The sequence below is a fragment of the Taudactylus pleione genome, unplaced genomic scaffold, assembly GCF_031769625.1.
Source record: "Taudactylus pleione unplaced genomic scaffold, aTauple2 ptg000556l, whole genome shotgun sequence".
NCBI lineage: Eukaryota > Metazoa > Chordata > Amphibia > Anura > Myobatrachidae > Taudactylus > Taudactylus pleione.
In genome coordinates, this window is record NW_028284958.1 from 17,751,338 (window position 1) to 17,765,750 (window position 14,413).

At 44.3% G+C, this 14,413-nt stretch overlaps 1 protein-coding gene across 2 annotated transcripts in view; it reads right to left on the minus strand.

Annotated features, from left to right (window-relative positions):
- ADAMTS17 (ADAM metallopeptidase with thrombospondin type 1 motif 17) overlaps window positions 1-14,413 on the minus strand; it is a 300,141-nt gene that overhangs the window by 269,573 nt on the left and 16,155 nt on the right. For both annotated transcript variants that reach the window (XM_088452708.1, XM_088452707.1), the window contains exon 3: window positions 2,357-2,534. In XM_088452708.1, the coding sequence (XP_088308834.1) occupies window positions 2,357-2,534 (178 nt within the window). The remainder of the gene's footprint in view (window positions 1-2,356; window positions 2,535-14,413) is intronic.

The window sequence follows — 14,413 nt, forward strand, 5'->3', positions numbered from 1 at the left end:
AGCGGAGCATGTGCCCTAGGTGGCAGGGCAGAGGGGGTACCTGTGCAGCTTGGCGGTTTTGGGATCCAATGGATGTTTCTATCTGTCCCAGACCGAGCCCCCGCCCACTGTCTCAATAGCAAGCCCTGCCCTCTACTGTGTAGGGACAGTCAGCGCTCAAATCAACTGCAAATTGACTCAGTTACTGCAGCTGCTCAGCCTCTCACTGTAGTCCTCGACTCCCCTTCTACATTGCGCTCTCCAGTCCCCACTGCTGGACTACAGATGTCAGAATGGGAGGAGGCTGCTGAGTTAGGTTCAGAGTCAAGGTGGCGGGGCCAAGTCCAGACTGGCAAAACAGCAGCAGCAGCAGTGGTGGATGTTTCACACTGAAATTTAAGCTGTAAGGACTCCAGCAGGTATTGTACTTGAGGCTTTAGCTGTTGAAGAATAGACGTCACAGTGGTAGCTGGAGGCAGAGCTAGGAATGGCAGGTAGTTAAAATGGGGATATTTGCTGGCAATGGCAGGCAGGGATAGTGGGGACATGTGCTGGGAATGGCAAGCAGGGATAGGGGGTACATGTGCTGGCAATGGCAGGCAGGGATAGGGGGTACATGTGCTAGGAATAGCAGGCAGGGATAGTGGGGACATGTGCTGGCAATGGCAGGCAGGTATAGTGAGGACATGAGCTGGGAATGGCAGGCAGGGATAGTGGAGACATGTGCTGGGAAAGGCAGGCAGGGATAGTAGAGACATAAACTGGGAAAGGCAGGCTGGGATAGTAGACATAAGCTGGGAAAGGCAGGCAGGGATAGTGGGGACATGAGCTGGAAAGGCCAGACAGGGATAGTGGGGACATGATCTGGGAATGGCAGACAGGGATAGTGGGGGCATGAGCTGGGAAAGACGGACAGGGATAGTGGGAACATGATCTGGGAGGTATGCAGTCGGGAAGCCGGCGGACCTAATCTCGACAGCCAGCTTCCCGACTGTTATATCCCGGCAAGAGTCTAAAGACAGGTGTCGATATGCCGACGCCTGTCATTAGACATACGCCGGGAGCCTGACGCCCGGTATCCTGATCGAAGGGACACAGGGCGCGGATAGCCGCGGGGGGGGGTGAGCGTTAGGTTTAGGGGTCCCGGGGGGGACGTAGGGTTAGGCACCCCCTGGGAGTTTAGGGGAAGGGAGGGTTAGGGTTAGGCACCCCCGGGGGGGACTTAGGGTTAGGCACCCCCCCACGGGGGACTTAGGTTTAGGCGGCGGGGAGGGGGGGGGTTAGGTTTAGGCACTGGGGGAAGGTTAGGGTTAGGCACCCCTAAAAGGAGGGTTAGGGGGTAGAAATAGGTTAGTTAGTACTTACCGTAGGACGATTGGTATATCCTCCTCTGCCGGGATGCTGCTGTCGGGATTCCAACCGCCGGGCATGGGTCCAGCGGTAAATCATACCGATTCCATCTGGGAATGGCAGACAGGGATAGTGGGGACATGAGCTGGGAAAGGCAGGCAGGGATAGTGGGGACATGAGCTGGGAAAGGCAGGCAGGGATAGTGGGGACATGAGCTGGGAAACGCAGGCAGGGATAGTGGGGACATGAGCTGGGAAACGCAGGCAGAGATAGTGGGGACATGAGCTGGGAAACGCAGGCAGGGATAGTGGGGACATGAGCTGGGAAACGCAGGCAGGGATAGTGGGGACATGAGCTGGGAATTGCAGCCTCCCCCCGACCGGTCACCATCTGCCCCCTTCTTCATCCTGTCTCTCCCCTCTTATTCCTGCAGGGGTGTATTCCTGCAGTGCAGGGGTGTCCGAATGCATAACTGGACAGACTAACAATTAAAACAAACAAACCAATGAATTTTATACTGTATATAAGATTAAACAGAAGTACTTTATGAACCTCTATTGAAAAGGACCCTACATACTGAGGTTTTCTGCAGTGTGATCTGCAGAGCTGTAAAGCTCCTGGCTTCCAGTAGGAACCCTACTACCGTATTTGCTACATTGGCTGACTGATAGAAACAGATGGCATGAGCAAGAACTGCCATGTTTATGAGTGCAGTGTCTACTCCTATGCACAGTTCCCTTTAACGTTAGCTGAGAGACCTGAAAAAATGACAAACTGAAATAGTTATGAAAGAAATCAATGTGCCAGGTTGTAGTCTTTCAGTTCTCAATAGTGTAAAGTATTGATATTAATTTCCTGACAGCAAACAAAAATTGCTTCTGCGTGTTAGACATGAAGAGATAGTAGAATGGAAATGTATGCAGCAAATTTTTGATATGATTATTTGTGATCCACTGACACAGGCATACGTGAAAAAAAATATATATATTGTTACTCAATGGGAGATGACCATTTTCCTAAAACACACCTGATATAACTTGGCAGTTGCTATGAGGAGTGTTAGGGGGGAAAGATGAAGTGGGAGCCCCCGCTTGACGCTTGTGCCTTATTATATGTTCTCTTCCAGAGAAGGGTACACCTGGATCTACCGTAGTGTTGGTTGGGTGAATCATCAGCTGCTCCTCTCCTATTTGAATATATCCAGTCTACAGAGGAGACAAAGAGAAAATCACAGAGGTATTAAAGGTCCACAGTTACCATATGGGCCCTTTTCAGAGGTAAGCTGAGAGTGAATACCTGGCACTTACACACAAAGGTGTGTTTATTTTTTGGGCAAAACCAGTATTTAGGAGAGTGTGACCCATCAATTCGGTGTCTCATGACTAATGTTAATGACATGCTTAGTGATGTCACTGGATACTAGATAATTGATTGAATATTAGCTGAATCACTCTGTAGGTTACAGTTGATTTTTAAGTTAATTTTCCTTGTGTGTTTTTCTCTTGAGGCATAGTTGGCAGTTTATCTCTACTAAGACCTAATGACGAATAAAATTCATTTTGTTAAAAAAAAAAAAAAAAAAAAATCATGATGTTAAACCAGGACAAAGCATAACAAAGACAACAGGCAAGATGCAACAGAAAAAAAACTTCCAGTGGGCACTTCACTAACTAAACAAACATAAAAGTGCACAATCACATACATGTATTTATATAGCCCATACATATTCTGCATCGCTTTACAGGGAACATTTGGCCAATCAGATCAGTCCCTGCCCCAGTGGAGCTAACAATCTATATTCCCTGCCACATGGACACATACAGACTAGGGTTAATTCTTGTCAGGAGCCAACCTGAAAAGAAGACCTGTGAGGCAGTAATGCTAACCATCACACCAACCGTGCTACCCCAAGTAATACAGTCATATAATTATAAGCCCTGTAAGCGCCAGAAATACTGAAATTGTTCCCAATTTGGAAAATGTTTTGTGGATTTCTACTTACTGATTGTAACAATTCACAAGAAACAGACAGGGCCACCAAAAGATAACATTTCGACAGTGATCATACTATCACTAAACTAAACTTAATGTACTGTATATTAGAATATAAACTTTTGAGGCCACAGTGCATAACAGCAATAAGGCAACATTCATGAGGCCAGCAGGGCTAATGTCATACTTGCAGTAAAAAGAAAAATATACAGTACAAATACTGATAATATACAAAAAGTCTTATAAACTGTACTTATTTTGTAAAGTGTTTAGAGTAGAATTTATTTATTTATTTAATACTTTGAGGCTCTCAATGGTGATAGTGATATCTTATGAGATGTATCGCTTACATTGGCTCAATACATTACAATAAATATTTAGCCATTATCAGCTTGTGACAAATCATATGCAGAGTCACCACTAATGCCGTTTTCCTTCTTAGGAAGGCTATCAGCAATACAAAAGAAGGTGAAAGTGACAACGCTAACAGTAAACGCTTGGGGTAGAGATTCGGAGAAGGACAGCTCATCGTTGTTGGATACAGCTTCTCAATGTTCCATTCTGTTCTTCCCACGAGGTCAGGTGCAATGAATGCTATTTCCAAGTGAACATGAAGTCTTAAGTTCAAATGAATTTGAAGTTCCTCAAGCAGACATCCACACGGCTTACTCTGCCAGTGTGCTGTGGTTGGCAGGGAAGTGGTTACTGAGCATCCCTCGAAGACCTGCAAACCACAAAGAATCACCCAGACCCCAGGGCTCAGGATAGGCTTCCCTTCTTCACACAACTCCTGCCAAGCGTAACAGAAGGATTTTCTTGTAAAAATAAAACCCTTGAAACACATGGAAGACCTACAGCAGAGATATATCTGGGATCCTTGTGATAATTCCTATTCAGCTGAAATGTTAAGAGGGTGTGGATGAATCAGAGGTAAAACATCAGGAGGGAACAGATCTCTCTGCTCTTTAGGAAAACTTCCACTTTGCAATATTTCACTAAGCCTGACTTTGCAAAGTCATACAATGTAATTCTAGTATGAGATGTGGAGATGCCCAGAGGTCTAATTTTGCTTTATTCCACCACTCATTAATGATACACAGTAGTATGTTTACAGATGGCTTAGTTAGTAACTGCATAGAGGACGACACATAGGGACTGATGCAGTGGAAGGCAAGTCATTTTGCAAAGAGTACCTTGTGCATGTCCTGGAAACGCGTATACCCTTCCCCTGGCGATGCAGTCATAGGCAATCTCACCGCCTCTACGCCTGGGTGCTAATCAGCCAGTAAAAGCATGACCACAGCCTTTGGGGCCATGCAGAGTTGTATGGGCATGTAAACATGCCAGCTTTCAGACATATCGTTTGCATCTTGTGGACCAAGAATAGGGCTGGTGTAAGTGCTCACTAATGATAATGGCAGGTATCAATCTAAGCATACAGACAGAGGCGGACCGGCCATAGAGATGCATACAAGTCTGCATATGGGGGAATATCTACTTGCAGTTAGCCATGAAAGCCCTACTTATTGCAAATTTCTGTTTACAACTCAGGAGGGTGCGTACAGAAATCTGCATTAAGTGCAGCCTGAGGGCTTACCGCAGGTTGGAATTAAATAGCCTCGGGCACTTAACCCGGGAGTTACAAGCCCGGGGTAAGTGCCGCATGTAACGGAGTTCGGCTCATTGAGGATTCTCTTCTCATAGTGGGGAACCAACACTATCTTAGTCAGCATAAATGAATGTTGAAATCTCTATCTGGAGGAGTGAGCAAATTAAAAAGATTGAGGGGTCTATTTACTTAGCAGTATTAGGAGACAGAGTGAAAAGTGATAAGAAAGTGATAAGGTACCCACCAATCAACTCCCAACTGTCATCTCACAGGCTGTGTTTGAAAAATGACAGTTGGGAGTTGATTGGCTGGCACCTTATCACTTTTCACTCTGTCTCCTAACACTGCTTAGTAAATAGACCCCTGAGACACTAGTGCCTCTCCAGTGGTCCCAGTTTAACGGACCAAGGTGCCCAAGGCCTCTGAGCATTATATCTAAAAGTACAGAGAAAACATAACACACTTTTTCAATAAAACTGTATTTGAATAACACACTCCCCAAACCATTGTTCACAAATGTATTAATATACCATGGCTTAATGTTAAATATTTTGGTCTTTGTCATCCATTGTGAAATCCCCCTGTATTTGTAACTCAATGAAAAAAAAAAACTCTCTGCTGAATGACTATGACATAGAGTGACTGCAAACAATATTAGCTGCCCTGCCAATCACAATCAGTTTCCCATACTGGGTGCATCTGACTGGCTAACAGCTAAGGGAAGTACAAGTCAACTCAGGACACAGGCTACAATACAGTAAAATCCCCCATTATGTTATGATGATTTTTTGTATATTAAAATGGTGAACGAGTGTTTGAAGAGTGCCTTATACAATTAAACTTTATTTACATTTGTCTTTCTATTGTGGAACTATGTGTCCCAGCATGCATTGGCAACCACTGACTGGATGGGCATATTGGTACTTGTAGTTCAACAAACACCAGTATGTCTTACCAGCCAATGGCTGCCAGGGCCTGCTGGAAAATGTAGTAGAGACAAAAATTTCACTCAACACCAAACTCGAGTTTAACGCCCAATTTTCCAACTCACCAACCCCAGCACTTTCACATGGAACAGAAAGCAGGCAGTTCTACTGAATGGAGTGGAATTTTTGTATATAATAGCAATAGCAATTAATTGTAACTAATAGGGATTGTTGTACTCTATGGGACCAATTCATTATTATGACCGATGATAGAAATAAATAAGACTTTTTATTGCACTGTAAAAATCCAAAATTGCTGGAATTTCTAAAAACAATAGACAGACAGATAGATAGGATAGATACACATCATGCATAGATACTTGCTCAAAGCTCTGTAGATGTGTGCATGTATGCAAATCATTTTGAAGGTTCAGACATGCCCAATAGGATTGAAACTCACCATATAAAATGTTTTAAAACATTTATATATTTATAAAAATGACAACTAGTGCTTATTTCTTTTTCTTTGTAACATGTAATACCCTTCTCTATTCAAGCATTACCACACACTGACCAGTGCAGGTATAATAGGTTGGGTATAGGATGCCGGCGGTCAAAATCCCGATGCCGGCATCCCAACAAGGTTAGCATACCGACATCTGTCGGTAAGTATCTTAACCTTCCCTCTCTGCTGTCTAAACCTAACCCTCCCCCCTAGTGCCTAAACCTAACCCCCCACAGCCTAAACCTAACCCTCCTTCCCTAGTGCCTAAACCTAACCCCCCACAGCCTAAACCTAACCCTCCTTCCCAAGTGCCTTAACCTAACCCCCCACAGCCTAAACCTAACCCTCCTTCCCTAGTGCCTTAACCTAACCCTCCTTCCCTAGTGCCTTAACCTAACCCCCCACAGCCTAAACCTAACCCTCCTTCCCTAGTGCCTTAACCTAACCCCCCACAGCCTAAACCTAACCCTCCTTCCCTAGTGCCTAAACCTAACCCCCCACAACCTAAACCTAACCCTCCTTCCCTTGTGCCTTAACCTAAACCCCCCTCCTCCACAGCCTAAACCTAACCCTCCTTCCCTAGTGCCTTAACCTAACCCCCCCACCCCCGCAGCCTAAACCTAACCCTCCCTAGTGCCTAACCCTTCTACTCCCCCTAAGCCCACTACGTACCGTCGGGATGCTGACCCAAGTATTCTGAGCACTGGCATCCCGACAGCCAGGATTATGACTCCATCCCAGTATAACTATATAACATGACATGGCATGCAGGATTATGGACATGGATGATTGATAAGAGTCTACAAGGCAGTACCCTAGCATAACAGAGAGCCTACTCAGTGACAGCTTAGCAAACAGCTACATCGCCTGACCCTCCAGTATAGCTACCAAGGCAATACTCCAGCTCCGACTCTCAAAAGCTGATGCTTATTCTGTTAGGCCCAGATTTCTTTATAGCTTGTGATGTTTTTTTTCTACTGGTAGAGAGATTGTGCCAATTAACCTTGCTTTCTGTGTTATACTTATCTTTAAATGTCAATTTGCACCCTACGTATTTTTTCCCTCCTAGCAGTTCAGTGAGTATCCAGGTTTGGTAGCTGTGCAAGGTCTTTATTTCCTCTTCAGTTGATTTTGTCCATCTGTTAGCTTTCCTTTCGGAAAGATTAGATATGTTTTCCCAGGATGTGGGTTCATGTATACTAATTGCACTTTCTTTGTATGAGAGGTTTACAGGTGGTTATCCTTGTTTTTCCTTATTGAACTGACTTCATCCTGCTCTCAGCTGTGTGCTCACATCCATAGTGCATGATCCTCAGGGCCGTAACTAGGGGTGAGCGACCGGTGCAGTAGAGCCAGATTACAGGGATCTGTGGGAGGCACTGTCGCAGCCCCAAGGCCTTGCTTCTGACTAGCAGGGTGTCTGAAACAGCACCCTGCAACCAGTATCTCTGCGGCAGTGCCGTCTGTAGTGTCCGTTGGACGCTACAGGCAGATAACCTGCCATAATTACAACTCTCTGGAGCTTCTTCAAGATCCTTCCGGCCCTGCTGCAGTTTGTAGTGGCGTTGGCCCCACCCCCCTATGCGCAACATTATGCGCAAAGGGGGGCAAGGCCAGCACAGGGTCGCTCAGAGCCCTTGTTATGGCTCTAAGGATTCTACACTGCATCTGATGATTTTGTCAGGCTTTTAGCTATATCAATCACAGCAAATAAAAAGATATGAGATATAAGAATAAATATTTATTATTTATGAACTATAAAACATATATTAGTTAATATGCATGAATACAAATGATAATAAATGTTAATAAAACAGAGCTTCCAGCACGCAGCACAGACCAGCGATTCTCACGCTGCATATTTCTGGATAACCCCAGTGCTATTACTACATCAATTCTAAGTGGTAAGCAATCCACTGTTATTACCATTCGTGACATTCTATTATAGGCCAACACGAATAAGAAGCTGCCGGTTGTTAACTTCCTCATAGCCCATATTCATATATACACTGCAGTGTAAACAGCTCGTCTATTCTGTGAGTAAGAGTGGCTTTTTTTTTTTTTTGTGGAACATTTGTGATCACCACTAAATTGCACTTTGATGGAGACATTGTTTCAATTGTATAAACCTATGTTTCTGAGCAGATACAATTGAATCAATTGAAAATATTTTTTCTTCCCCGCAATACACATGGAACATTCATATTTATTTTTGGAGGATTGATTCTTTTTGGATCACTTCATACTAATAGGATCCATTATCTTTCCTAATAGGAAGGATCTTTTTGTATATTTTATTGCAATCAGTCTGTTTTATTAACGTTTATTATCATTTGTATTCATGCATATTAATATGTTTTATAGTTCATAAATAATAAATATTTATTCTTATATCTCTTATATCTTTTTATTTGCTGTGATTGATATAGCGCAGTTCCTTTTTTACTTTTTTCTGTTGTTCATGGTTTGAGGAACCACAGAGTTTCTTTGGGACAGCTGCTTAATCAACCGCAACACCTCATTCTGCAATTTATCTCCGGGCAAACTAGCGCCGACTGGTCTGTTTTGTTTCTGGTCTATTTTAGCTAGCCCAGTTTGCTCTGGTGTATATGGAACAGTCTTTTGACACTTTATGCCATTTGTCTTAAGAAGTTCTCTATATTTGCCCCCATTGTAAATATGAAATGTGAGTAAATTTTGCTGAAACTTGTTACTTGTCATTATTTATCAAGAAAAATTTACGGGATATCCGCATATATTGAGCATCCCATCAATGCAATTACGGAGGACTGCAGCAGATATTGAAGATATTTGCTGGGGTTCCCTCATTTCAATCACAATAGCTAACTTGACAAATGTAAAAAGCTTCAGAAAACAAAGCATTCCAGAGCTTGGCCCAGACAGCTATGGAGGAAGCTATTGTAGACTATAGGCCACATTCAGCAAAAGTTTCTGGGAGAGGGATTGCTAGTATCCCCCACCAGTACTCTCCATCACACGTGTGGTCTGCTGACCATGTATGTGCAATAATTAGGTCAGGGTCCAAACCAGGAAATAAAAGTGATTGCATTAGCATCACAGGAACGACCTAGGGATGTAGTCCGACCGCCGGCTTCCCGACTCTCTAATCCCGGCGTGGTACTAATGACAGCATACGCTGGAAGACCGACGCCGGGCATACCGAATGAAGGTAAGCCGGGCGCGGGCAGCTGCGGGGGGGGGGGGGGGGGGAGGGTTAGGTTTTAGGGCTCCCAGGGGGACTTAGGGTTAGGCACCCCCCCGGGGGGGTCAGGTTTAGGCTGGGAGAAAGGGGGCTAGGGTTAGGCACCCCCCCCACCCGGGAGACTTAGGTTTAGCCTGCGGGGAAGAGGGGGGATAGGTTTAGGCACTTAGGGGGGGGGGGGTTAGGGTTAGGCACCCCTAAGGCAGGGTTAGGGGGTAGAATTAGGTTAACGATACTTACCTTTTGACGATCAGGATTTTCACCCTTGCCGGGCTGCCGCTGTCAGGATTTGAACCATGTGGCCGGCAGTAATACCTACTACACCCACGGACTACTGTCAAAGCCCCTAACACTGGATGTATTTGTTGTTAAATGTCAGCAATCCTTAATTTCTTATTACTGCAATATGTGACGATAAGAAATTATTATCGGGACCAAGTCCTCGTAATTGATAAATATACCCGATAGTCCTGTAATTTGTCCAAGACTAAAACTTTGTTTTTCATTACATATGTGACTATATAATTTGGATAGTTGTCTGTTTAAGTCACTGTAGAGCTGTTACCTCCTGTCATCATGTGGTATAGGGCTCTGCTCTTACTTGTTTTAGGAATTGTTACTCTTGCAGCTTAAGCATACAGTATATGCACAATCACACTTCAACATTGCTGGACAAGCTCATAATAATAGGTGCTTTGTCTGGACCTACTTCTGCAATTCCTGTATGATTTCTGGATGTCTCTGGGCCTTGGTCATCTGGTCCTTAAAGGAATGTAACTGTGTCTGTGTGTGCTGAGTCTCACCTGTTCTTTTGTGGACTTGAGACAATACAGGTTTTCATCCGTACTGCTCTGGCTATCGCCTTCCTTCCATCCACTTGGCATCTTTGAATTTGATTATGAGTCCTTTAGCTGCCATGCGCCTCACATGTAATAGTCCGTCTTCCAAGCTAGGAACATATGTCATACGCTTTACTAGTGCAGCAAGGTTGGTGCTGCTTGCTTTTTTGTTGCTCCCGAAACTATGTACCCGTTATGGGACAGGCTACCCTTGATTGCTTTAGATATTCCACTGCATGTATCAGTGGGATCGGTTTTGAATCCTTTTGAAATTGTTCTCTGTTATCATGCATTGACCGAGGGCTTAATTCAGCGATTACGTAAACTGCATGTTTATGCACATCTCCAATGTTTTTAGATCTGCGAATGTGCAGAAGCCACACTGTGCATGTGCAGATCTGGGGCTGTGATGACGCTCGCAGTGCCCAATATGCCGCACCATGATTGACGTGCTGCTGGCATCAGCCCCGTCTTCTGGTCTCAGTAGAAACAGCTAACAGCCCCACCCCTCCCCCACTCTTCCACCAATGCCCCGGTCCCTACTGAACCCCCTGAATGCTTGCCAAACTCCAATCCCCTATCAATCCAGCACTGCATCAATGGTTCCAGTAAAGGTATCTTTAAGCTGCCCATCAATGGTTCCAGTAAAGGTATCTTTAAGCTGCCCATCAACTACTAGATGCAGGGACGATGGCACGATTAGGACATCATAATCGTGCCGTCGTCCCCCTAGGGGTGAAGTGCATACACTGAACGTTCAGAGTATGCAGATCAATCATCCCCGAACATGGCAACCTGACGGCGGTCGTCAGGTTGACCGTCATGTTCGGGTGATGATAGATGTTAAAAACTACTGGTGGGCACGCGCATCGCTGGTCGTTTTAAACAGTTTACTGCCTGATTTGCGGGTGATTACCAAGCGATTGAGCGATAAAGACGGTCGTTATCGCTCAATCGCTAGGGTTAGTCGCCTAGTGGATGGGCAGCATTAGTCTCATCGAACAAATAGATTGCAAGCTCTACCAGTCTTTTACATTACTCAATCTACTCACTCATTATATTTATCATGCTATTCGTTCCAAAAATCTTTCAATATACTTGTGGCACTATATATTTCTATACAGTAGTTAAATATCCATTAGCTCATGAAGCTAGCATACACTAATATAAACTGCAGGGCCCTGACAGCTACCTCACAGAAATGAATGCTTAACTGACTTGTGCCACACAGGTGAAGAAAGTCATGTCTAGGGCAGCCGTTGTCATCATTGACTCTGTTTTACATCAGTCACCAGGATTCTCCTGACAAGTCTTTTCCCTCTGCTCCTATTTGATAGATTCCAATCTCCTCCATTCTTTTGCTCCAATAGTGATGTCCACTGGCTTATACCTTCTTTTGCCAGCATTGGATAGCCATCAGTGACACAGCTCTTCTGCCAGACATAGCGTCAGGTGGTTTGGCTCCCGCATCCCACTGTACCTGCTTAGCTTGGCAGGCTGTGACTTGCCAGACATTGGTGGCACTGTTCCAGGTGGATTGTTTGCTCCAACATCTTCCTCCTTTCCGCATCAGCTGTGGAGCTGTCGCTTTCATCGCCGTTTCAGCAAGAGCTGCCATCCCAGGAGAAAAGCAGCCAGGACACCTCTGTGTGATTAACCTGTTGAGCTGTGTCTACTGACAGCCTTGGTCATTAACCTATATTACAGTAGGTGTCTCACCACCGCCAGTGCATTTACCTACATTCTGCTCTCAGTGGTGTGCAGCACTCAAGTGTCAACGTCTCCTGCAGGCGGTCACCAGTACTACAGGCACATTCTCCTAAATATCAAACTAATCCCAAGGGCCCCAATACGATCCTGCAAAAACCCCAGGGATGTGACACTTTAGAAATACATGTACTCATACGCTTTGTAGATTTCACTAGCAGATTGTTTGTATTCTACTGTTATGGTGTGTTTGGTCCTTATAACCTGTAGCAGAAAATGTTTCTCTGTTAAAGAATCAACACGCAGGGAAGATTATAGTATAAATGTTACTGTAACCAGTACAGATAAAGGGGCCTATTCATTAAACATTAAAATTCTCTGGAGATAATTAGCTTTAGAACTCTCATGGAGTTCTAGCTAATTATAGGTGGAATTCATAATTCCACCTCTCCATAAGTATCTATTCCGAAAAGCTGTCATTTTTGCGATGACAGCTTTTCGGGAAATAGATACTTTTCCCCGCCTACACTACCTTATCGCATCTGGAAACAGTGCTGCGCATGCGCGGTTACATCTGTAAAACCAGCGCATGCGCAGCACTGCCTACAGATGCATTAAATTTCGTACCCCCCCGTTCCCACCCCACCCCCCTCACCTCCCCCCCCCCCCCCCGACTTACCTGTCCGCGCAGCAGCCTCCGTCCTGCTGGTCTGTCATGTGGTTTCCCAGCAGACCACATGACAGATTAGAAAAAATATTTTTTTTTTATTTTTTTTGTCTAAACTTTCTTGTGCTCTGCTGGGGAGCACAAATGTCCGACCAGCCTCCGGAGCCTGAGGACGGAGCAGAGCACCGGAGGGACTCATCGGGGGACCTGCACACGCGGATACAGGTAAGTGGATTCTGCTATTCGCCACCTCACAGTGGCGAATAGTAACTGCATCAAATTCCGAAAATTGATAATTTTCGGAATTTGATGAATACCATAATTTCCACATCCCCATACTAATGTATGGGGAGTGTGGAAATTAACGCAGGGGAACTTAGCTAAGTGGCTACATGAATACCAAAATAACGTTATTTAAGGAAAATGTCCTTAAAAACGTTATTTTAGTGTTGATGAATAGGCCCCAAAATGTCAAAACAGGGTATGGAGAATTATTAACAAGGAGGATTAGCAACAGAGTAAATAAGAAAGTACACAGTGATAGCTTAGGAAATAGGGCCATCTGTTGTCCCCTCAGCATAGTTACCCAAGCAATACTCAGCCTGTAGCTGTTGTCATACTCCAAAAACTTCAGCACTCTCAGTCATTTTAAAAATATGGCTTATAGTCCGACACTTTAAACAGACAAGGAAACCAGTCAGCGCATCATCCTGACACCCAAAACATGCAGGGAAAAAACAGCTTCCCATTGGTCAACAGCCAACATTCAGTTTGTATTGGCTGAACAATCAGAATTAAATGTCTCTCTTTGTAAGAGTGATCTGACTCCACTTTCCTGCATAAACCTCCTATGGATACAGGCTTCCACATTATTCCTCCTTTCGGGTCTCTTGCCAGTGACAAGAGTAAATGGTTATGCTTCATTACTGCATTGCAAAAAGAAAAAAAAAAAACCTCAATAGCTGCCATGTAAAAGAATGTTTAGTTTCCATTAACTCGCACTCCCACTACACCATAATACATTATCGTAGAACTCCCACATGTAGAAGTACTATGTGAAAGCTCTTTGGAAGATGAATTCTGCGTAATAAAAGAAAAAGGAGATATGAAAGACAGAATCTGCCATTTGTCTTAACTCCTAGAGAAACTTCAAAGTGAAAAAGACAGAAGACAGATAAGCAACCATCCCAGTACTAATGGAATTATTCTCCCACCTTCCACTCCCGAACTGGTAACTTCCAGAATTAGATGCATTGCCCATTGGTCAAGACTACCCTTCTAAAACGTTGGTGTCATTCTAATTGCACAAGAATAGACTTCATAGTGATGCCATTGTGGTGACTTAGCAACAGAGTCGATAATCACGGAAAAGAAGGGCAGTCACAAAATACTGAAGGGATTTGTCACCTTCCATGTGGTACTAAACTGGCCACAGAGGAAGTTTGAAGCAAGTGTTGGAGGTGACACATCATTGGTGAACTGTAGTACTATGTGAATATGAGGTCAATCAGGAATTTTGCAAACGGTGATAGAGAAAATCAAATTGTTTTACTTAAGCCTGTGCTACATTTGCTATACTTCCTGTAATCTGGCAATCTTATCATAGAGCCAATAGA